Genomic DNA, 25753 nt, shown 5'->3' with positions numbered 1-25753 from the left:
TATCAACATTCTGAGGTTATCATTAACCAGAAATTGAACTGGACCAGCCATATAAATACTGTAGCTACAAGAACAGGTCAGAGGCCGGGAATTCTGCAGCGAGTAACTCACCTCCTGACTCCCCAAAACCTGAACATCATCTACAAGGCACACGCCAAGAGTGTGATGGAATACTCTCCACTTGCCTGGATGAGTACAGCTCTAGCAACACTCAAGAAGCATGACACCAACCAGGACAAAGCAGCCTGCTTGTTTGGCACCCCATCCACCATCTTAAACATTCAGTCCCTCCACCACCAGTGCACAGTGGCAGCAGTGTGTACCATCTACAAGATACACTGCAGCAACTCACCAAGGCTCCTTCAACAGCACCTTCCAAACCCGCGACCTCTACCACAAAGAAACACAAGGTTAGCAAACACATGGGAACACCATCACCTGCAATAAAAGCAAAATACTGCGGATGCTGGAAATCTGAAATAAAAACAAGAAATGCTGGAACCACTCAGCAGGTCTGGCAGCATCTGTGGAAAGAGAAGCAGAGTTAACGTTTCGGGTCAGTGACCCTTCTTCGGAACAAGCAAACATTTGCTAGTTCCGAAGAAGGGTCACTGACCTGAAACGTTAACTCTGCTTCTCTTTCCACAGATGCTGCCAGACCTGCTGAGTGGTTCCAGCATTTCTTGTTTTTATACCATCACCTGCAAGTTCCCCTCTGAGTCACTCACCATCCCGATTGTAACTATATCACCATTCTTTCACTGTCGTTGGGTCAAAATCCTGGAACTCCCTAACAGCACTGTGGATGCACCTACACTAAATGGAATGCAGTGGTTCATGGTGGTGGCTCACCACCACCTTCTCAAGGGCAATTAGGAATGGGCAACAAATGCTGGCCTTGCCAGCGACACTCACATCTCATGAACGAATAATAAAAAAAGATGGCACACAATCAGCCATTCTGTGAAGGTGGTGAAATGTTTTTAAGAGCGTGCATGGGGTGTGATCAAGCGGCTGCTTTGTCCTGGGTGGTGTCGAGCTTCTTGAGTGTTGCTGAAGCTGCCCTCATCCAGGCAAGTGGAGAGAATGCCACCACACTCCTGATTTGTGCCTTCTTGATGATGGACAACCTTTGGGGAGTCAGGAGTTGAGTAATTTGCCACAGAATACCCAGTCTCTTTCTTGCAGGTTCAGTTAAGCTTCTGGTCAATGGTGACCCCCAGGATGTTCATGATTGGGGATTTGGTGATGGTAATGCTGTTGAATCTCAAGAGGGAGGTGGTTATCTCTCTCTCTCTCTCTCATTGGAGATGGTGATTACCTGGCACTTATGTGGCAGGCATGTTACTTGCCATTCATCAGCTCAAGCTTGAACGTTTTCCAGGTCTTTCTCCATGCAGCAGGAACTGCTTCATTATCTGAGCAGATGCGAGTGGAACTGAACACTGTGCAACCATCATTGATGAAGCAGCTGAAGATGGTTGGCTGAGAACACTGACATGAGAAACTCCTGCAGTGATGTCTGGAAGTTATGATTGGCCGCCAACAACCACAAACATTTTGCAGATGTGACTCCAACCACTGAACAGTTCCCCCCCTCCTCCCTCCCACCCACCAATCTCCAATGACTTCAATTTTGCTCGGGCTCCTTGCTGCCACACTTGGTCAAATGCTGCCTTGATGTCAAGGGCCGCCACTTTCACCTCACCTCTGGAATTCAGCTCTTTTGTCCATGCTCGGACTAAGGCTGTAATGAAGTCTGGAGCCGAGTGGCCCTGGGAGAACTCAAAGGGTGAGCAAGTTACTGGGGAGTAAGTGTCATTTGATAACACTATCAACGACATTTCCATCACTTTGCTGATTATTGAGTGTAGACTGATGGGATGGTTATTGGCCAGATTGGATTTGTCCTGCTTTTCGTGGACAGGACATGCTTGGGAAATTTTCAAAGTAATCCAGTGGCCCAAATGGGAGAGGTCTTGCATTACCAGTGACAAGCTTAAGTCAGTAGGGCTGCCCATCATCTGAATCCACCTGCTGGGGGACAACTTTTTTATCACCTCCTTTCCAACTTGTTCTGTGAGGCAAGTAGGCATCCCATCAACCAGTCACAACATGGCTGATTGCAGAGCAGATGTGGATCAGCAGATGTGTTAAGCTCTGAATAAGGAGGGTGGGTGTCAGCAAGTAACCCCAGTCACAAAAAAAAAACACTTGAAAGAGCAAACTGTTGGGAGAATGGACCTTTTAGTGAATTATGGTTCTGGATTCTGAGCTGAGCGGAAATCACTGCTTCTAATTAAGTATTCCATGTCTTCAATTAACCTTGGAAACTGCTCCCCTCATATTTAAAGAAACAAAGCAATCTTTATTAAACAAAGTCTATAATTCTTCTGGGAAAGAAATTCTTCTTCAACCTGTAATAGCTTTACTTTTATCTTTGTAATAACCTGACCTTAGTTTTACTTAATCTCAGGATGTGGGCCACACTGACAAGGCTGCATTTACAGCCCATCCTGAGCTGCACTAAGAAAGTGCTGGTGGGCTGCATTCTTGTACTTACGCGATTCATGGGTTGTTGGTTCTCCCTTAATTAGGCAGCGAAGTTCAGTGAAACACGACTCTGCAGCAATTCCACTGGGTGCAGGAAGTTTTTTTAAAAATTGGACCATTTTATGCAAGGTCACGGCATTTAAATGTTGAACTTGGATGGAGAAGTGCATGCAGTAGGAACGATTAGAATTTAATGTACTCGTAATTATGCCTGAATTCTGCTGAAAACTCCTTGGCCACTGACTCCATCACTCTCCCTGCACACGGTCTGAGGCTGAACCGAATAGAAGCTTCGTCCACACATCCTCTCCATCACCAAGAGCATTGACTTCCACCTCTGTAATGCTGCCCATCTCCGCCCCTGCCTCAGCTCATCTGTTGCTGAAACTCTGTTAGCTCTGGCCTCGCCTATTCTGATCTTCTTCTGCCCGGCCTCCCACCTACTACACTCCATAAACTTGAGCTCATCCAAAACTCGAGTGCTCATATCCTAACTTACACCAAGTTCCATTCACCCGTCACCCCTGTGCTCGCTGACTTAAAATGGCTCCCGCTCCGGCAACACCTCCATTTTCAAATTCTCATCCCCGTTTTTAAATCCTTTTCTATCTCTGTAACCTGATCCAGCCCTACAAACCTCTAAGATCTCTGCACTCCTCTGATTCTGGACTCTTACACATCCCCGATTTTAATCACTGCAACAATGGTGACTGTGCCTTCAGCTGCCTCGATCCTAAGCTCTGGAATTTCATCCTTTAACCTCTCAGCCTCTCGACTGCTCTCTCCTCCTTGAAGACACTTGTTAAAACCTCTCTCTTTCATAAAGCTTTTGACCATCTGTCCTAATACCTCCCGATATAGCTCAGTGTCAAATTTTGTTTGATAATGCTCCTGGGAAGTGCGTTGGGATACTTTAAAGGCATAATATAAATGCAAGTTGTTGTTGTGTATCCAGAGAAAGCTGTGGATTTACTTTCATGTGGTGTAAACTTTACCATCACACTTAAAGACAGGATAGGACATCATGTTCTGCAATCTAAGTGGCTAATCCTTTCACTAATGAGACAGAAGAGCAAACCAAGCCACCCTACCTCCCCCACCCGTTTGGAGAGACACCTGGCAATTTTTGGTATGTCAGCTATTATTCTTAATGAAGGAGTGCGTTGCAACATAAATTTATACCTCTAATGAGATTAGGTTATTGCTAAAATGCACATGCAATCTGAGTTAATTGCAAACTAGGAATGAAGTAGGTGAACAGCAACGAGTCACCGCAATGTGTTGCCTGTCCATTGGTGTTAATGTTTAATGTGTTTTATTTATTCAGTCACAGGATGTGGGCATTACTGGCAGGGATAGCATTCATTGCCCATCCCTAATTGCCCTCAAGGTGGTGGTGGTGGTGCTGTTAGATTGGCAGTTCCAGGATTATGTGCCCGCGATGAAGAAGGAACAGCTATATATTTCCAATTCAGGATGCTGAGTAACTTGGAGGGGAAATTGCATGTGGTGGTGTTCCCATGCACCAGCTGTCCTTGTTCTTCTAGATGGTAGAGGTCATGGGTTTGAAAGGTGCTGTTGAAAAATCCTTGGCAACTTCTTGGGGTGCATCTTGTACATGGTACACACTGCACCTACTGTGTGCTGGTGGTGGAGGGAGTGAATGTTTAAGGTGGTGAATGGGGTGTTGATCAAATGGACTACTTTACCCTGATGGTGTCAAGCTTATTGAGTGTTTTTGGAGCTGCATTCACCCAGGCAAGTGGAGTGTATTCCAACACACTTGTTCCTTGTAGATGGTGGAAAGGCTTTGGGGTTTTAGGAGGTGAGTTACTCAGCACAGAAAACCCAGCCTCTGACCTGCTCATGTTGCTATAGTAATTGTGTGGCTCGACCACTTCTGGTCAATGGCGACGCCAGGCTGTTGATGTTGGGGAATTCAGCAATGGTAATCCTGTTGAATGTCAAGTGGAACTGCTTGGCATCTCTCTTGTTTGAGATGGTCATTACCGGATACTTGTGTGACACAAATGTCAGTTGTCAGCGCAGGCTTGAATGTGGTCCAGAGTTTGCTGCATGCCTACCCAGCTCCAATCCCAGTCTCCGGGTTTAGATCGAAGTGTCATGGTCTGTAGGTGATGACCCTTACAGTTGGTTTTGTATTGTGAAAGGCATGTGCTGCCTGAATTGATATTTCTTTCACAGCCTTCGAATCAGCCAAATAGGTCTGAAGGATGGTTGACATTCCACTGAACGGCATAGAATGGATTAAAGGTCAGAGGTTTACAAATTAGGCAGTTTGTTAATGTAACGAGACTAAAGAGAAACCTGTCTTTAAATAGCACTTTTCCACCCCAAAATGCTTTACAACCAATGAAGTACATCTGAAGTGTAATCACTGTTGTTATGTAGGCTAACTTTGCAGACAATTAGTGCACAGCAAGGTCCCACAAGCAGTAAATGAGATAACCAGTTCATCTGTTGTTTTCTGGAGATGTTGATTGAGGGATCAACATTGCCTCGACACTGGAAGAACTCCCTTGCTCTTCTTCAAATAGTTCCACAGGATATTTTATTTTTCCTGAATGTGCAGACAACGCGTTGCTTTATCATATGCAAAAACGCACCTTCTGCACTCAAATGTCAGATGAGTTTATATGCTCAAATCCAAGCTTGAGATTTGAACTCATGATCTTTTGACTCAGAGGCAAGAGTGACAGTACTGAGCCAAGTGACAGGACTTACAACACTGGAATGTTTAAGAAATACAGCGTGGCTTAATTATGAACCATATTGTGAGCTTTCAGCTGAAGATCAGTACAAGGGTTTGCTTTATTTTGACTTATTGCAACCAACATTTGTTTCTGGAAAATGGGATACGAGAATCTGAAAGGATCCCAAGCTCTGAAAATCATCACTTCAGCAGTGGTTCTCACCCATACTGAGTTCAGTGTTATAACTAACCCTGTGGATAATGCCAATAATTGAAGCTACTCTCATATCCAACAGTGATGTTACCATTCAAACAGCTTTGAATTGGAGCCAACAAAGCCAACAAATTATCCACAGTTGCAATGATCTTGATGTATGCAAATGAGTTGTAAGTTGAACTTAAAAACAAGAAATACACAGCAGGAGTTCAACCTAAGAAAGGGATAAAAGACAGATTCACATTATGGTGGGGGCTTTCATCAGAACTTCAGGTAAACTTAACGTGCTATTTCTTGCTCTCTTAACAGAAGTCAGCTCTGCCAGTGGTGAGGATGCGACTCTACTATTTTTGGATGATCAACTTATTAAGCACACGGAACCCATGGTTAACGTTTCTCAGGCACCAAATCCTGCACTGGAACCACTCACAACTATCAATCCAGAGACAGCAACAAAAACAAGACAAGAGCTGAATCCCACTGTTGAGAAGGAGGCTCTGACTGCTGATGGTCCAATTCCCATCATAGCCCCAACAGGTCCTGGTGTGACCGTCATCTCCAGCGTGCCCACCTCTTCTGCAACAATCCCAGATACACATACCGCAACACCTAGTCAAACCAATACTACTGCCCCTACAACTGCTACTGATACCACTGCTTCTGCCTCAGCTCTTTCCGTACCCTCCACAACAACCACCACCATTCCAATCCCCAACATGACTGGTGCAAGTCACACCTCAGCCTTACTGGCTTCTGCTCGCACCACAGTGTCGGTTTCATCACCCACCCCTGCTCACATGTCCAGTGCAGCCATCACCACAACTTCCACCAGCGAAGTTCCTATCACCATCCCTGTCACCTCCACTGCAGCCCCTACCAGCACTGCAGCAGCCACCTTGAGCCCCCCAACCCCCTCCACCACAGCTGCTGCCCTCACGACCACAGCAGCCACTCCGAGCACTGCACCTCCAACAACAGCAATGACTATGAGCACCACAGTCCCCACCACCACAAGCACCACAGCAACCACCACGAAAGTTCCCACCACTGTCCCCGTGACCACTGCAGCCACCACCGCTACTGCACCCACCACCAGCAGCACCGCAGCTACCACCACGAGTACCACAGCCACCACTAGGAGCACTGCAGCCACCACCATGAGTACCACAGCCACCACTAGGAGCACTGCAGCCACCACCATGAGTACCACAGCCACCACCGAAGCCACCACAAGTACTGCAGCCACCACCACGAGCACGGCAGCCACTGCCATGACTTTAATCACTACACACATCGCTGCTGCCACCACCACCACCACTCAAAGGGCAACTGCTACAACAACCACTCGTTCTCCAAACACTAGAACAACAACAACAACTTTCGCTCCCGTTGTCAGACGGAGACCGCTGGTAGACGTCACACGGAGGCAGCGTGTGAGCCACAAGCCGAACAACAGTTACCAAACTTTTGGTAAGTGAGAAACCTATCAATATGGAACACGTTTTTCATGGCAGGATACAGTGATCATTTATGCAAAGTTCACCCCATTTATTGAGAAGTGTGCTGCAAATTGACAACAGCGAGATAGTTTGAGTTCTTGTTCTGTTTTTATGATTTTTAGATGACCTTTCAGGCAGATTTACAGATGGTAAATAAATTAGACAAATAAACAGTCAGACAGGAGCGAGACACAAACAAACCAAAGGAAAAAACGGTTGTACAGGTAATCACAGTCTAAAATAATACAATGTGCAATTACATAGCACCTTTTACCAACAACAACTTATATTTATATAGCATCTTCAATGGAATAAAATGTCCCAAGGCACTTCACAAGTGCATTATAAAATGAAGTATGACACTGAGATACAAAAGGAGCTATTAGGTCAGATGACCAAAAGTCTGGTCAAAGAGGTAGGTTTTAAGGAGTGTCTTAAAGGAGGAAAGTGAGAAGGAAAGGCGGAGAAGTGTAGGGAGGGAATTCCAGAGCTTGGGGCGTTTGGCAACTGAAGGGGCAGTGGAATGATTAAAATCGGGGATGCACAAGAGGCCACAATTAGAGGAGCACAGATATCTTGGAGGGTTGTGGGGCTGTGGGAGATTGCAGAGACAAGGAGGGGCGAGGCCATGGAGGGATTTGAAAAAAAGGATGAGAATTTTAAACTCAAGATGTTGCTTGACCAGAAGCCGATGTAGGTCAGTGAGCACAGGGGTGATAGGGACCTATCACCCAGGGACCATATTAACCTGGGGGAAAAAACCCAAGGCATAATCAAAAATAATGGATGTGGAGCCAAAAATGGAAGGAAATAATTGTAAGGATGACCTAAAGCATAGCCAAAGATGAGGGTTTTGAGAAAAGTGTTAAAGGAAGAGCTGAAGAGGCAGAGGTTTATGGAGGGAACTCAAAAGCATGGTGCCTAAGTGGGTTGAAGCATGGCTGCCGACAGTGGGGTGAAGAGAGTTGGGGATGGTAAAGAGGTCAGAATCAGAGGAGTGGAGACTTTTGGGCGGGTGGGGGAGCGGTTGTGGTTGTAAGACTGGAGGAGGTCACAAAGATAGGGAGGGTTGAGTTCATGAATCGAATTAAAACACAGGGTTGAACATTTAAAATTGATGGGGTTCCATTTTGTTAAATGCTTTGGGTCATCTGCTGCATTAAAGGCTCTGAGTTTGAGTTGTTGAAGATGATGATTTATGCTTGGGTGTAGTTTCACCAGTGTTGGGAGCCCTCTAGTACACAGGAATAAGAGGTCATTAAGCCCCTCAAATGTGTTCCACATTTGATGAGATCATGGGTGATCTGTGACCTAACTCCATAAACCCATCTTTGCCCCATATTCCTTAATACCATTGGTTAACAGAAATTTCAGATTTAAAATTAACAGTTCACCCAACATCAATTGCTGTTTGCAGAACAGTGTTCCAAACTTCTACCACCTTTTGTGTGTAGAAGTGTTTCCTAATTTCACTTCTGAAAGGCCTGGCTTTAACTTTTAGGCTATGCCCCCGGTCCTAGCTTCCCCAACAGAAATTGAGGTCCCAATACAGATTTCTGTGGGACTTCACTAGTCACATCCTGCCAATTAGAGTACCTGCCCACTATCCTTACGCTCTGTCTCCTGTTGCTCAGCCAATCTCTTACTCTCAATTCCATAAGCTTTAGTTAACAATTGTTATGAGGGACTTCATCAGATGCCTTCTGGAGGTCCATAAAAATAACATCCATAGACAGCCCACTGCCCACTACTTTAATCAGCTCTTCAAAAAAAGTTCAGTTTTGCAAGGCATGGCTTACTTTATACTAATCCATGCTGGGTTTCTCTGTTCAGCTGAAAATTTTCAAGGTATTCAGTCACTCAGTCTTTAATTATATACGCTAGTAATTTCCCAACAGATGTTAGGCTAACTGGTCTGTAATTCCCTGATTTCCCCTCTCACCTGACTTAAACAGCAGAGTGATATGTGCAATTTTTCAATCTCAAGGAATGGTTCCTGAACTGAGAGAACTTTGGAAGATTATAGTTTGGGTACTTGCAATGTTCTCACCTACTTTCTTTAAAACCCAGGGATATAAAACATTTGGTCCTGGGGATTTGTCGCTCTTTAGTGTCATTATTTTTTTCATGACTGTTAATTTTCTTATATTAATTTTGGTAAGTCCGTCCCTGATCAGTGTTAGTTCCCTTGGGAGGTCTGGCATGCTGACATCTTCCACTACTGTAAATGCTGATCAAAGTGATAATTTAACATGTTAAGGTGCCCACATTGCTGTTAACTGCCCTCTTGTTCTATATATAATTCTAGAAGTTTTATTGTGTTTTGATATACCTTGCAAGTTTCTTTCCATACTCCCTTTTTGTAGCTCTGTTTCGTCACACTTTGCTATTCTTTGCATCTCTCCCATTTGCTATGATCTGTGCTATTTGCACTTTTGTATTCTTTTTCTTTTCAGTTTGTGCTGTCCCTTACCTCTTTAGTCACTTGCGGCTGTCTTTTTTGGCAAGTGGAGCCCTTGTCTCTTCGAGATATAATCTGGTTCTGCATCACATTACATTCTTTTCTGAATACCTCCCACTGACACTGTTGTTTTGTCCATTAACAGATTTGTACCTCACCGAAGTGATAACTTTTCACATGTGAGCCTGGAAGTGAGTGTTGATAAGCTATTTAATGGTGGGAGTGAGAGCCAAGTGTGGTGCTTTCCTCAATTGACATCTACATACACCCATACCTTTCAATAAAGGATCATTACATAGTAAATGGGAATGTTAGCCCTGGCTATGGTCAGTGGTTGAATCTGGACTTTTCCTGACATGTATAGATTGGTAACACACTAGATGGGTTGATAGTAGGCCCTACCTGGCCTGTCTGGCTTGGTAACACATGAGGTAGTGCATTTACCCAAAAAGCCCTTGAAGAAGCCTGTTACTTCACATTCAGCACTGAGACGGATGCTGATTACAGAGCTGCTTAATGCTGCATTTATTAAACGAACATCCTGGGGTCCAACTGCTCTGGCACTGCAGGGCATTCTGAAGTAATTTGCAGTCTGAGTGGAATTTCGGCATGGGGCCACGAGGCAAGCCTGTTTCAAGTTTCATCCATGACCAGACTCACAGGGAAAACTTATTAAATCCTTGCCACAGTTAAAAATATATATCAACAGATTACCATAGTCAAAGCCCAATCAGAATTTATAAGGACCTGACATTTATCTGACTTGGTCATGAGCAAGCCCATTCACAAGGCAAATCATTTATCTTCTGTCCTGAACCTCTTCGTTTGCAGGCAGTTTCCAAAACATCAGTTTCAGTATAAATATAGCACATAGCAGGCTGGGAATAATTGCCAAAAACCCCGCAATCTTAAGGGTTTAAATTTTTCCTGTATGAACCTCCTAAATTATACAATTTACATTGTAATTACCTTGTTCCAACCACTGAGTCACCATTTCAGGTGAAATGTTAAAATGAGGCCCCCTCTGCTCTCTCAAATGGATGTAAAGGGTCCCCTGGCATTATTTTGAAGAAAACAGGGGATTTATCCCCAGTGTCCTGGCCAATATTTATCCCTCAATCAACATCACTGAAACAAGTGATCTTGTCATTATCACATTGCTGTTTGTGGGAGGTTGCTGTGTGCAAATTAGCTGCCATGTTTTTCTACATTACAACAGTGACAACACTTTAAAAGAACTACATGGGTTGTTGAGCGCCTTAGGACGTCCTAAAGTTGTGAAAGGTGCTATATAAATATAAGACTGTTATTTATTAACCTTAACAGTTGGATTCTATCCTGTCAGTTTTGGTGATGAGTATCATAGTGAACACTCACAGCTGGGGCTTTTTACTAGGCTGTTCTCAAGTGTAAGTTACTTCAATAAATCAGTGAGATTATTGATATTTAAGATAAGCAGATTGATCGGAAGTAACACAGCTCTGCAGAGCATACGTATTGCTGAATGTTTTGTGACTTACCTCTTAGATGCTTTAATCTTTTCCCAGTTTGAAGCAGGTGGTGAGCCTGACTGTGGCCACTATTGCAATTGTCTTTCTGATACTGGGCTGGTGAGAGATGTGATTCCACCAGGATAAGGAGGACAATGCAGTTTTCCATTTGATAAGGGTAGAATACTTTACTTTTGTGTTGCACTTTGGTTGAAGCTCTCTCCTCCAGCAGAGCAGTTTGAGTGGTGGCTGATCCAATGATTCACACTCTCAATGCAGTGCTTGGGAATCAAAACCAGATGATTGCCCCTGCAACCCTGTATAAATATTTTTGGAGAAAGATAATACCCTGTAATGGACAGTAAAACTGGAGTACCACTTTGTTACTGACAGGGGAGTGCAAGGAGACTTTGTCTACCATCTCTGACCCCAAGACGAAACACATTTATGGGAGAAATGAAGGAGCCTGGATGAAAGATCCATTAGCAAAAGGTGAAAAAATCTACATCACCAACTACTATTACGGCAATACCCTGGTGGAGTTTCGCAACATGGAAAACTTCAAACTAGGTGAGAGCATGAAATGCCAAACACATCAAGGATGCCCAGACTTTCATATTCATTCTTTCCACAGACTATAAACAACCTGCTATATTAGAGATTCCACCAAATTCAGCCCGAAAACAAATTCTGCAAAGTTCCTCGCTGATCAACCAAAACTCCAGAAATTTGTGCATCCTGAGATCCTACATGTTCACTTTAATAGCTGAGTGAGAGCCGAGGTGACAGGTATTTTAGTCCCAAGGAGCTCAAGTTCCACACAGAATTCCATCACCACTGTTCACCTCTCATCCTATAACTCTCAAACCCATTCCAAAGCAGATTTTCAAACAATTCCAAGTCTTCTCTGACAATCCAGTTTCAGGGAGTCACCATCACTCAGCTGTCAGTTCTAAATATGGATAAAATGAAAATTATAAATGATACAATCCCAACAATTGTAATTTTTCATATAAAAAAAGACACTTAGGAAACTATATATTTCAGTACAATTTAGTAATTCCTAAAACAGTGCCAGAGGCCTATTTGTTTGCAATGATTGGTATTTCTAACCAAAGGTGCCCAACCGTACCTCAACAGACCAGTGATATTGGAGTAGTTGATTGTCCAGAAGTTGAATCCATGAAGCCAGAAAGGGATTCTCTAACATTTCATTTAGTGAAGTTCTTTAAACAAATGGCAGCTGAGACACCTCACTTAGTTGCATGAATTCGGCATTTCCCTCGGTCAACAAAGGGTGAGTGGTGTTGGGGAAATGGAATCTAAGAGGTTGGGGAGTTAAAAAAACCCAAAAGCAAATAACAGATGAAAACAAATAGGAAGGTAAGAGACCAGCATAGCTGGAATTGTAATAAGGCCTTGTTTGAAACCTGCCTGAGTTGTTCCCACACTGGTCAACCAGACTTTTAGGGGAGAGGGAACATGTGTTGTAGAGATAAGGATGGGCAAATTAATAGCAACCGTTAATGATCTGCAGAAGGACTGAACATTTATGATTCCGAAACAAGCTCCCTTAGCTTTTGCAAAGCCAGAAACCCATCAAGCAGCAAAATGTTGGCGAGACCAGGGGTGGTGGGGTGGGGAGGTGAAGTGATAGGATCTGATATTTTCTTTGCTGGCAATGGAAATTCATGGAATATAAAGAAAAATGAGGAAAGGACCTGGCTCAGCTGTGATATCCTCCATGATGGAATGGTTGCTATTTACTGTTCATATGCCCCAGTAATGACCACTTGAGTGAAAGACTAGAATGGCTGCCAGCAGCCGTGTAGAACAATCCCAGCATGAGGAAGGAAAGACTCCAAATGAATATTGATTGACCTGTTTCTGATGGGTTTATAATAGATACCAACAAAAAAACTTTGTCTTTCTGTAATGCATAATCCAAAATAATGGTGATCAGCCCCAACCTCAAAAGAGAAATTTGGTGTCGAGCTTTAGAAGGCCTCTTTGACCACAGAGTTATTGTGCCCAGCTCTTGAATTCCTCATCCCACAAATGCTTTCAAGGATGTCACATAACATTGGGCAGGAAGGGAGGAAAAAAGATATTGAGGGTGAATCACTTCCCGGTGAGGACTTGCATTCCGCATGGAGGCTGCCACAGTGGCGCAGTGGTTAGAACTGCAGCCTCACAGCTCCAGCGACCCGGGTTCAATTCTGGGTACTGCCTGTGTGGAGTTTGCAAGTTCTCCCTGTGACCGCGTGGGTTTCTGCCGGGTGCTCCGGTTTCCTCCCACAGCCAAAGACTTGCAGGTTGCTAGGTAAATTGGCCAATGTAACTTGCCCCTAGTGTAGGTAGGTGGTAGGAGAATGGTGGGGATGTGGTAGGGAATATGGGATTAATGTAGGATTAGTATAAATGGGTGGTTGTTGGTTGGCACAGACTCGGTGGGCCGGAGGGCCTGTTTCAGTGCTGCATCTCTCTTTGACTCTCAAGAGAGTCATTGGCAAATGCTTGGGAGTTGATTGCAGCCCCACCACTTTCAACCAGTGGCTGGGAGGACGTTCGATGGAGGAGAGAGGAAGAATGAATGAAGGGTAGACTAAAAGAAGATAAACTAAACAAAGGTGAGAAATAAGCAGTTATGCTGTTCATCGCCTTTTCAACTTCAAATCTATACACTGAAATTTTCCAAAGATTACCTTCACTGTGAAGTGCCGATTGATTAAAACGCTGGCATGGAAAGGGCATTGCAACGTCAGGCATTGAAGGCTAGATCATGATATTCCAGCAATCCGATATCAATGTCAATATCACCAAACTTCAGCATTGCCAACACTTGCATTTCTTAAACAGCAACAGAGCAGAGGTTAAGTACTTTTCCCAGCTCCTCTGGGTCTTTTAGACTCTGCAAATGAAAATTGAGAGCTTTGGAAAATGTTGCAATGTGACCTGTTCCAGTACTTTCCACTCAAGCACAAGTTGGTAAGCTGCAATGTCAAACATGAGGTGAGCCTTTTGCCTCCTTGCACAGTCCAAAAGCACAGTCAAACCTTGAAATTACAAGGACCTTAGCCTGGAAGGTTGTTTTTAGAGCTTCCATATCCATAACTTTGACAGCCTTGATTTTCTGTTCAAGTTTGTATTTAATAATGGAAATGATTTTATATAAAACCCAATGTTCTGGGTTCTCTTCCTTTCTGAGCTCTTATGGACCTGTTTGGAGGCCCATCAACCCATGGAACCAGGATTTTTTGTTGTTCAGTTACATAAGAACATAATAGGAGCAGGAGTAGGCCATTCATCCCCTCAAGCCTGCCCCTCCATTCAATATGATCATGGCTGATCTGCCCCAGACCTCAACTCCTCTTTCGTGCCAGCTCCTCATAGCCCTCAACTCATTGATATTTCAAAAATCTATCTACCTCCTCTTTAAATACTTCCAGTGATCTAGCCTCCACAACTCTCTGGAGTAGAGAATTCCAGACATTCACTACCCTCTGAGAGAAGAAATCCCTTCGTATCTCAGTTTTAAATGAGTGCCCCCTTATTTAACAATGTTCCCTAGTTCAAGATTCACCCACTTCTCAACTTCTACCCTGTCAAGCCCCCTCAGAATTTTGTATGTTTCAATAAGATCACTCCCCATTCTTCTAAACTCCAATGAATAAAGGCCTAACCTGTTTAGATGCTCTTGATAAGTCAACCCCTTCATCCCAGGAATCAGCCTCCTGAATCTCTTTTGAACTCCCTCCCATGCCAATATATCCTTTCTTAAATACGGGGACCAAAACTGTACACAATACTCCAGGCACGGCCTCACCAACACCCTGTACAGTTGTAACAAGACTTCCCTATTTTTAAACTTCAACCCCCTAGCAGTAAAAGCCAAAATTCCATTTGCCTTCTTAATTACTTGCTGCACCTGCATGCTAATCTTTTGTGTTTCATGCACAAGAACACCCAGATCCCTCTGTGTTGCACTTTCTTGGAGTCTCTCTCCATTTAAATTAATAGTCTGCCTTTTGATTCTTCCTACCAAAGTACATGACCTCACACTTTCCTACATTAAACTCCATCTGACAAGTTTTTGCCCACTCACTCAACCTATCTATATCCCCTTGCAGATTCCTTATGTCCTCATCACTACATGCCCTCCCACCTATTTTTGTATCATCAGCAAATTTGGATATATTACACTCTGCCCCCTCCTCCAAGTCATTAATATAGATAGTAAATAATTGAGGCCCTAGGACTGATCCTTGTGACACTCCACTAGTTACGTCTTTCCAACCTGAAAAAGACCTATTAATCCCGACTCTCTGTCTTCTGTGAGTTAACCAATCCTCAATCCATGCTAATATATTACCCCCAATACCGTGAGCTCCTATCTTGTGCAATAATCTTTTATGTGGCACCTTATCGAATGCCTTCTGGAAATCCAAATACACTACATCTACCAGTTCCCCTTTATCAACTCTGCTTGTTATATCCTCAAAGAACGCAAGCAAATTTGTCAAATATGATTCCCTTTCACAAAACCATGTTGACTCTGTTTGATTGTGTGAAGCTTTTCTAAATATCCTGCTATTTCTTCCTTAATAATGGACTCTAGCATTTTCCCAACGACCGATGTTAGGCTGAACTGCCTACTTTTCTGCTTTTTTTCTCCCTCCCTTCTTGAACAGGGGCGTCACAGCAGTTTTCCAATCCACTGGGACCCTCCTGGAATCCAGTGAGTTCTGGAATATTTCGACCAATGCCTCCACTATCTTTGCAGCCACTTCCTTTAAAACCCTTGAATGCTTGAGAAAGGCAACTGAACATATCAAGAAGTGGCATTGCCCCAGCTTCCGTACCACAAAAGCAAGAGGGGTCTATCAGAATTGTAGGGCCTACAAATAAACATTGACTAGGATACAGACCAGAATTGATAAAATATTGCCTCTCAGATTGTAGATGTTATTTCAAATGTGAAAATATTCTGGCTTTTTTATGTAAGGAAGCAGAGTTACATCTGTACTGTGCCCCAACATTAAATGGTACATTGGCTGGAATTCTCAAGATCCTTACAGTCAAACCTCCCCTTCAGAAACAGTACTCACACCTTGATAAATATAGCCTTATCTCGAAGGGCAGCAAAACCAGCACATGACTCAGTCAAGATCATCACCACTCTCATAGCCTTTGCCGTTATTACAATACTTTATTGAGAGATGTTACGAAGGAGGTGAATGCATTGAAAACTTCTGGACTGACCCACAGTACTGCAGTAGCGGGAGCCATGGTTTCCCATCCATATTTTGCTGAATTGCATTGTTGTAGGGAGCGGCCGAGCAGAAAAAAGGTGTTTGTCTAAAGTGTGGTTCAGCAGTAACATTGGCATGGGGCTGAAGCAGGCTACCTGTGAAGCTAATCGCTGGTGTAGCACTGTCCTAAGGGTCAGTGAAGAGAGAAATCAAGCTGTGCACCATTACCCACACAGTCCCAAGCCTCCATCAATTTTCTGTGAGCTGTTTTTGTGCGTTGAGTGAGAGAAGGCATTTTCGGTCAATGGGATGGTCCTTCAGCACTTGCTGTGATGGAATGGCATAACGGAAGTTGGCGCTGGTGACTCCCTGTGCCTCAAGGTCCCAATCTCAGCCACATCACCTGTGTGGAGTAAAATGTAAGATCTGGATAGTGAGTAATCCAAGAATTCTTCTGTCCACCTCCCATCAGCTAATTTGAGAGTAATACCGGCAGGCTCCTGGCTTGTCAAGTGTCTTGGCTAGGAACTGGTGAGACCATTAAACAAGGCAGCAATAAATCACCTTCCAAATAAACAATTAGATATGGAGAAGCTCTTGGGTGATATCTGATTTCTGTTAAACCTAACTTTGTCAAGTTCTTTTGAGTCTATGCCACAGGTACACTGGAATGACAAGACGACAAATAGCTGAGTTGTTCAAACAGGAATTGTAAATCATTACAGCTTCACTGTCAAATATTAAATTACTCTACATCTAAACCCCTTGATTAAATTCTAGCCTCGAGCTAATCGTCATTTATTTATGTTTCATTCATAAATCTAAACTCCTTAATTAGATCCAAGCCAGAAAATGGGTACTTATACACGTCATTCCAATCCCTTAAATTAGATTCCAGCCTGCAAGTCACTCCAAGGTATTATTATTCTATATCTAAGCCATCCAAACTCCTAGACAGGATTCTTGCCAGCAACCAGTCCCTGGGCATCCATACTGCAGGGATGGTGCAGGAGGGAGGGTTTCGGTTTCCTGGATAATTGGGGCTCTTTCTGGGGTAGGTGGGACCTCTACAAACAGGATGGTCTTCACCTGAACCAGAGGGGTACCAATATCCTGGGGGGGAGATTTGCTAGTGCTCTTCGGGGGGGTTTAAACTAATTCAGCAGGGGAATGGGAACCTAAAATGTAGTGCCAGTGTACAGGATGTTGAGAGTAGTGAGGTCAGGGATAAGGTTACAAGGACGCAAGAGGGCACTGGCAAGCAAGAACCTGGTTTAAAGTGTGTCTACTTCAACGCCAGGAGCATCTGGAATAAGGTGGGTGAGCTTGCAGCATGGGTTGGTACATGGGATCTCGATGTAGTGGCCATTTCGGAGACATGGGTAGAGCAGGGGCAGGAATGGATGTTGCAGGTTCCGGGATTTAGATGTTTCAGTAAGAACAGAGAAGATGGTAAAAGAGGGGGGGGGTGTGGCATTGTTAATCAAGGAGAGTATTACAGCGACAGAAAGGACGTTTGAGGACACGTCTACTGAGGTAGTATGGGCCGAGGTTAGAAACAGGAGAGGTGAGGTCACCCTGTTGGGAGTCTTTTATAGACCTCCAAATAGTTCCAGAGATGTAGAGGAAAGGATAGCGAAGATGATTCTCGACAGGGGTGAGAGTAACAGGGTAGTTGTTATGGGGGACTTTAACTTTCCAAATATCGACTGGAAATACTATAGTTCGAGTACTTTAGATGGGTCAGTTTTTGTCCAGTGTGTGCAGGAGGGTTTTCTGACACAGTATGTAGACAGGCCAACCAGGGGCGATGCCACATTGGATTTGGTACTGGGTAATGAACCCGGCCAGGTGTTAGATTTAGATGTAGGTGAGCACTTTGGTGATAGTGATCACAATTCGGTTAGGTTTACCTTAGCGATGGGCAGGGACAGGTATATACCGCAGGGCAAAAATTATAGCTGGGGGAAAGGAAATTATGATGCGATTAGGCAAGATTTAGGATGTGTAGGATGGGGAAGGAAACTGCAGGGGATGGGAACAATCGAAATGTGGAGCTTATTCAAGGAGCAGCTACTGCGTGTCCTCGATAAGTATGTACCTGTGAGGCAGGGAGGAAGTTGTGGAGCGAGGGAGCCGTGGTTTACTAAAGAAGTTGAAGCGCTTGTCAAGAGGAAGAAGAAGGCTTATGTTAGGATGAGACGTGAAGGCTCAGTTAGGGCGCTTGAGAGTTACAAGCTAGCCAGGAAGGATCTAAAGGGAGAGCTAAGACGAGCAAGGAGAGGACACGAGAAGTCATTGGCGAATAGAATGAGGGAAAACCCTAAGGCTTTCTATAGGTATATCAGGAATAAAAGAATGACGAGAGTTAGATTAGGGCCAATCAAGGATAGTAGTGGGAAGTTGTGTGTGGAATCAGAGGAGGTAGGGGAAGTGTTAAATAAATATTTTGCGTCAGTATTTACAGTAGAGAATGAAAATGTTGTCGAGGAGAATACTGAGATTCAGGCTACTAGGCTAGATGGGATTGAGGTTCACAAGGAGGAGGTGTTATCAATTTTGGAAAGTGTGAAAATAGATAAGTCCCCTGGGCCAGATGGGATTTATCCTAGGATTCTCTGGGAAGCTAGGGAGGAGATTGCAGAGCCTTTGTCCTTGATCTTTATGTCGTCATTGTCGACAGGAATAGTGCCGGAAGACTGGAGGATAGCAAATGTTGTCCCCTTGTTCAAGAAGGGGAGTAGAGACAGCCCTGGTAATTATAGACCTGTGAGCCTTACTTCGGTTGTGGGTAAAATGTTGGAAAAGGTTATAAGAGACAGGATTTATATTCATCTTGAAAAGAATAAGTTCATTAGCGATAGTCAGCACGGTTTTGTGACGGGTAGGTCGTGCCTCACAAACCTTATTGAGTTTTTCGAGAAGGTGACCAAACAGGTGGATGAGGGTAAAGCAGTGGATGTGGTGTATATGGATTTCAGTAAGGCGTTTGATAAGGTTCCCCACGGTAGGCTATTGCAGAAAATACGGAGGTATGGGGTTGAAGGTGATTTGGAGCTTTGGATCAGAAATTGGCTAGCTGAAAGAAGACAGAGGGTGGTGGTTGATGGCAAATGTTCACCCTGGAGTTTAGTTACTAGTGGTGTACCGCAAGGATCTGTTTTGGGGCCACTGCTGTTTGTCATTTTTATAAATGACCTGGAAGAGGGTGTAGAAGGGTGGGTTAGTAAATTTGCAGATGACACTAAGGTCGGTGGAGTTGTGGATAGTGCCGAAGGATGTTGTAGGGTACAGAGGGACATAGATAGGCTGCAGAGCTGGGCTGAGAGATGGCAAATGGAGTTTAATGCGGAAAAGTGTGAGGTGATTCACTTTGGAAGGAGTAACAGGAATGCAGAGTACTGGGCTAATGGGAAGATTCTTGTTCGTGTAGATGAGCAGAGAGATCTTGGTGTCCAGGTGCATAAATCCCTGAAGGTTGCTACCCAGGTTAATAGGGCTGTTAAGAAGGCATATGGTGTGTTAGCTTTTATTAGTAGGGGGATCGAGTTTCGGAGCCACGAGGTCATGCTGCAGCTGTACAAAACTCTGGTGAGACCGCACCTGGAGTATTGCGTGCAGTTCTGGTCACCGCATTATAGGAAGGATGTGGAAGCTATGGAAAGGGTGCAGAGGAGATTTACTGGAATGTTGCCTGGTATGGAGGGAAGGTCTTACGAGGAAAGGCTGAGGGACTTGAGGTTGTTTTCGTTGGCAAAAAGGAGGAGGAGAGGTGACTTAATAGAGACATATAAGATAATCAGAGGGTTAGATAAGGCGGATAGTGAGAGTCTTTTTCCTCGGATGGTGATGGCAAACACGAGGGGACATAGCTTTAAGTTGAGGGGTGATAGATATAGGACAGATGTCAGAGGTAGTTTCTTTACTCAGAGAGTAGTAGGGGCGTGGAACTCCTTGCCTACAACAGTAGTAGACTCGCCAACTTTAAGGGCATTTAAGTGGTCATTGGATAGACATATGGATGAAAATGGAATAGTGTAGGTCAGATGCTTTCACAGGTCGGCGCAACATCGAGGGCCGAAGGGCCTGTATTGCGCTGTAATGTTCTAATGTTCTAATACTCTCAAGATCTGCCACAGAGTTTGGATATGTAAATGATTTAATGCAGAGTTCAGAGATTCCAAAACTAAAATGATCTGAATAAGGTTCCATTTGGTAAATACATTGCTTGGTGCAGAATTGAGCCATACAGAATAGGAAAGTTTCAGATTCAGCCTGATTGGAGTTTACTGATTTCAGCTGGAAGTGCTGCAATTGGCCTGAACACTGCTGAGAGGCGGGGTACCATATCACCCATGATTTAATTTCCATTGATATGTGTCCACGTTGCACAGGGCAGGGAAAAAAATTAAGCTCTGCCATTACGGAACCAAGGCGGGTAAGATGGAGTTCAGATAAAGCTTAGCCATGATCTGACTGAATGGCAGACCAGCCTCAAGGGGTTGAATGGCCTTCCTTCCTCTGTCCCTCATATGAGTACAGCCTTATAATGTTCATTGTTCAGGCTTACACATGGAGAACGGCCACTTGGACAAAATGCTGGATGGGCAGCTGGTGCTCATGGAACCCAAGCAAGAGCCCTCAAGAGAGGCAAGGAGACAGGATTGGGAGTATATTGAATGTAAACTTCAATGTTCCTGTTACATCTCCTTCCAGGTCGCTGGAGTAACTCCTACAAACTTCCCTACAATTGGATTGGGACGGGCCACGTGGTGTACAATGGGGCTTTCTACTACAACAGAGCTTTCACGCGCAACATCATCAAGTATGACCTGAAGCAAAGGTACGTGGCTGCCTGGACCCTGCTGCACGATGCAGTTTATGATGAGGCCACACCCTGGAGGTGGAGGGGCCATTCTGACATAGACTTTGCTATCGATGAAAACGGTTTGTGGGTGATCTACCCGGCCATTGACGATGTGGGCTCCTTGCAAGAGGTCATAATCATCAGCAGGCTCAACACCGTCGACCTGTCCATTCAGAAGGAGACCACCTGGAGGACCGGCCTGAGGAAAAACTATTACGGCAACTGCTTTATCGTCTGTGGTGTGCTGTATGCAGTGGACAGCTACAAAAACAAGAACGCCAACATTTCGTATGCTTTCGACACCCACACAAACACTCAAATCAATCCGAGGCTGCCATTTACCAACGAGTACTCATACACCACCCAGATTGACTACAACCCCAAAGAGCGGATCCTGTATGCATGGGACAATGGCCATCAAGTCACATATGGCATTACATTCGCCTATTAGGATGGAAAACAGACACGTATGAAGTGCTTCCAGCACTTGGCTTTGTAAAAAAAAGAGGAAACGATGTTCTTATATTCTTTCACAGATTGTAGATCGATCTGTTTTGTGTTAATATAACTATGGTAACCGGCTATAAAAGAGAGACAGAGAAACACACGCACACTAAGGGCCCCCTTTGACCTGCGCTTTATACAATAGTTGCATACCTTGCATGTCAAGACATAGAGGAGTAAGATGCCTGCCAGACTTCCCTGCTGAGTTTCAAATGGATCACTGTTCTTGCTCAAAACCTGGCATGCTTGTCGACCAACAAAACCCGCATGCTCCTTTTGCATTGGTTGCTTTGCAGAGAAGAATCCAGCTTCTCTAACCCCTGTCCCTGCACTATGAACTGGCCTTCATTGCTACTGTTGGGAATAATTACAGAGACGATACAATTCAACAGGCTTAATTAAGTTTTTAAGTTCTAAATAATGAAACAACTGATTTAACATATCTTGAAAGATGACATAACAGTCAACAATTCAATATTTCAACATCTTCCAAGTATTGACTTCTATTTTCAACCATTCTGTATTGTGGATTATCTGCTCGATGACTGAAAGGTATGAATTATTGAATGATGTATTGCACCTTATGTTTATTGACTGGAAATGGCTGCTTCCTGTGGTGTGTATTATTAATAATAGATATTAGTGGTTATGTGCTTGAGAATTTACAGATATTTTCCCGACATTTAGTTTTTGCTAATAAATTGTATTGAAATCTAATCTTACAGTATCTGTGGAACGCTGGGGTGGGAAGGTCACAACATTTTGGCATTGGGGTTTCCGAAGTAGAAACTGTTGGTTGTTATGGAGTCTGAAACCGACAGTATATAATGTAATATTGTGTACATGGTAAGTGGTAACCTGTATTCACCATTCAGTGGATATGGAGTTTTAACTAGACAATACACTTGTTAAAAAAGAAAATTATCCCATTTTATCCAAGTGTTTCTTCACCCCACCCCTCACTAGTTTTGCCATTTTGTTGAATAATTGGTACAGTGCAAATGTTTGGTTAGTGCAGAGCATCCACACAGCATGGAGCCAACTGGAATTCCAAGATGGCATACCTGACATCTGGTACGCTGTCCATTCCATTTTTTGGGTGAATCTGCATGTTCACTAAGGTTATGGACCACAGTGCTTTTCTACTTTTTGCCCCATTCTCCCAAGCCAAACATTAACTGGGCAGCAAGCACTGCACTGCCCCTGTGATTTTCATGGAATCCAGCTTCAGGCTTCCTCCTGCAGCAGGTCGACAGTTCCATCAGATACCCTGGAGGCATCTGAGAGTATGATGCCCAATTCAGCGTCAAGTAATGGACTTTTCATTCTGTGGGTTCACTTGGAAATTGATTCAGACTTTCCCAAACTCATTACACAAAGAACCCTGAGAACCAGCAGAGAAACCAACATCCCATTTCGGGGGAGTGGGGGAGGTGGTGGGCCTGGAGTTGAATTCAGGTCCCAGAGCCAAGAGAACAATACAGCAGGCAGTTTCTCACCTACCCACCCACACCAATGCCATTCTAATGGTTACAGTTTTCCAGTAATACACAAAAAACGTGATAGCTATATCATCAGTTGCACTAGCATTGGGAATTCCAATTGCTTTTGCCGAGAAAAGAGTTAATATTAATCCAACAATTAAATACCTCTGAAAGGGACCATGTAGGCAGCCTGAAACCTCTGACACACGGGCTGAACAGTCGATACATGAGTCCTAAAATCTTCAGGATAGCAGAAGTCACAGTTCAAATCGCACCTCGCCCCTGTACCATCTGACCAGGAATATATTCAGCAGCTGGACTTATAAAGGGGTGGGGGTGGCAACTTGGGCTGCTTCTGTCACCATTTTACAGTTGTACATTATGTCATGGAGAACATATTTTTGAAGAGCATAGGTGTTCAGTAACATAGTGGTTATGTCACTGAAGAATAATTCAGAGCCTGGCCTAAAGATCTGGTGACAAAAGTTTAAATCCCACCCTGGCATCTGGGGCATTTAAATTCAATTAATTAAATAAATCTGTAACAAAAAACCAGTATCAGTAATGGTGACCGTGAAACTACCAGATTGTTGTAAAAACCCATCTAGTTCACTAATGTCCTTTCGGGAAGGAAATCTACAATCCTTACCCAATCTGGCCTATATAGGACTCCAGACCCTTGGTTGACTCTTAACTGCCCTCTGAAATGGCCTAGCAAACCACTCAGTTGCATTCAAGAAGGTGACTCACTACCACCTTCTCAAGGACAAGTAGGGATGGGCAATAAATGCTGGCCTTACTGGTGACACCCCTATCTCATCAATAAATACAAGTTAAAAAGTGATGTATACGTGTGTCATAGACACGCACAGACACGCACGCACGCACAAACACACACACAGTGCAGCGACAGATGAACAGAAACTGTCTTACTGGTGACCAAGATCTACTACGATTCCTTGATGAGCATCAATATCCTGCAGTTTATGCAATAATAGTGAGCAAATTAGAATGATCTAAGGTATTTACTGATGAATAAAAGGTAATTATGCACAAATAATGTTAATTGAATGTCAAATAATCTTATCCATAATCATTATAGAATGCTTCTGCTTGACGTGTTGAATGTACTGATGATTACTGTGAGGTACAATACACGGTAAGCTTGAAACTACACAGCAATAACTCAGTTCAAATGGATTGAAGCCATCATTAAAATAGCAGAGGAATTCCACATGAAAAATGTTCAAGTGTTCTGAACTAATATTGCTCAGTGTAATTTTGAGAACAGTGGTATAGAAAGCAATAAAATCATTTTGTTTAAGATTTAGCTGTTAAGAACTTCTTCAATTCTGTCGTGATACATAATGGGTTTAAAAAGCAGATGCTCTCAGCAGAACGTTGTTGCTCATTTTGATAAACTTGTTGCCAAATTAGTGGTTGTAGTCAGGCAGGTGCTAAAAGGACCCAATTTGTTCAATTCACATACAATTTTGTATGATTTAAGTTTTTTTTGATTGGCAGCTCTTTTGAATTTGAAAGTAATTTAAATTCAATGGGTTCCAGTCACCTTAATATTTATCAGTCTTTCTTTCTCATCTTGGAGTCTGTCTACAGTCTTCCAAGAGATAGTCAGCCAGATAGCTTCTGTATACAAAGAGAACAAAAACAGAACTGCTCTGTAAGAATATTACTGGCATCATTGTTGGGCATAGCAGTTGCAAATGATTTATTACTTTCTATCACCAGAGGAACCAGCTAAGCTTAGTGACAAATGTAAGCAGAAATTTGTGTTATTGCTCCAATTTGCATGTTCTATTACTGTTTAATAAATTTGCTTGTCAATCAAAGCTGAAGTCTAATTCCAGTGTCATACTACTCTGCCGTCATCTGAAAGAAAGAACTTACATTTATTTGGCACATTTCATATCCTCAGATTATAGTGGTCTCTGTGGAATGTTCCAGAACTGAGAACTCCTGTCTGAGATTTCCCTCGAGTATGTTCCTGCTTGATGACTGTAACCTTTAAGACTAAGCTCCCCCAACCCTACAGCCCTCAGAGAATTCTGTATTTCTCCAACTCTGGCCTTTTCAACATCCCTTGTTTATTTTACCCCAATGTTAGTCGCCCTGCCTTCTGTTGTCCTGGTTTTAAGCTCTGGAATTCCCTCCTTATACCTCTCCATCTTTCTGTCTGTAAGACTCTCCTCAAAACCTATCTCTCGTCGGCCAAGTTTTGTCACCCTTCCTGTTATCCCCTTCTTTAACTCCATGTCAATTTTTGTCTGATGACTCTCCTGTGAAGCCACTGGGGATGGTTTACTGCTTTAAAGATGCTATATAAATGCAAGCTGTTGTTGTTAACTGGACTTGTTCAGTTTGTGTTGGGTTATAGCACATGGCAAATGTCTGCACTATAAATGCACAATTTGCTGAGACCAGCAAGACTGCAATTAAATTAAGTCAACATCTGAGGCTGCACAGGTCTTAGTCAGATCACCCCTATCTATATGTGTCTTATTCCTATTTAAAAATTCTCACGTACTGATTTATTTTGTTGTTTGCTTGGGTTTAACTATGAAAAAGGTTTCATTAAAGAAACAGCTTAAGGTAGAAACTAAGCAGCTAAGAGGAATTAAATATTAAGTAGTATAGACAGGTAAACCCATTACTATTTTAAATTCAGCTAGGAAAGGATTACAGGACATAAACT

The 25753-nt window shown here is 43.4% G+C and overlaps 1 protein-coding gene across 3 annotated transcripts in view; it reads left to right on the top strand.

The window, feature by feature from the left end:
• Positions 1 to 24857, top strand: part of olfml2ba (olfactomedin-like 2Ba) — a 96292-nt gene extending 71435 nt beyond the window's left edge. For 2 of the 3 annotated variants that reach the window (XM_068037877.1, XM_068037876.1), the window contains exons 6-8: positions 5793 to 6953; positions 11327 to 11503; positions 20902 to 24857. In XM_068037877.1, the coding sequence (XP_067893978.1) occupies positions 5793 to 6953; positions 11327 to 11503; positions 20902 to 21503 (1940 nt within the window). In that variant the 3' untranslated portion in view covers positions 21504 to 24857. The remainder of the gene's footprint in view (positions 1 to 5792; positions 6954 to 11326; positions 11504 to 20901) is intronic. The other variant, XM_068037879.1, reaches the window with a different exon arrangement.
• The last annotated feature ends 896 nt before the right edge of the window (positions 24858 to 25753 follow it).

The sequence above is a fragment of the Heterodontus francisci genome, chromosome 8 (genome assembly GCF_036365525.1).
Source record: "Heterodontus francisci isolate sHetFra1 chromosome 8, sHetFra1.hap1, whole genome shotgun sequence".
In the NCBI taxonomy this organism is placed as follows: domain Eukaryota; kingdom Metazoa; phylum Chordata; class Chondrichthyes; order Heterodontiformes; family Heterodontidae; genus Heterodontus; species Heterodontus francisci.
The sequence above is the reverse complement of the archived record's forward strand: the minus strand, read 5'-3'. Positions and strand labels throughout refer to the sequence as shown.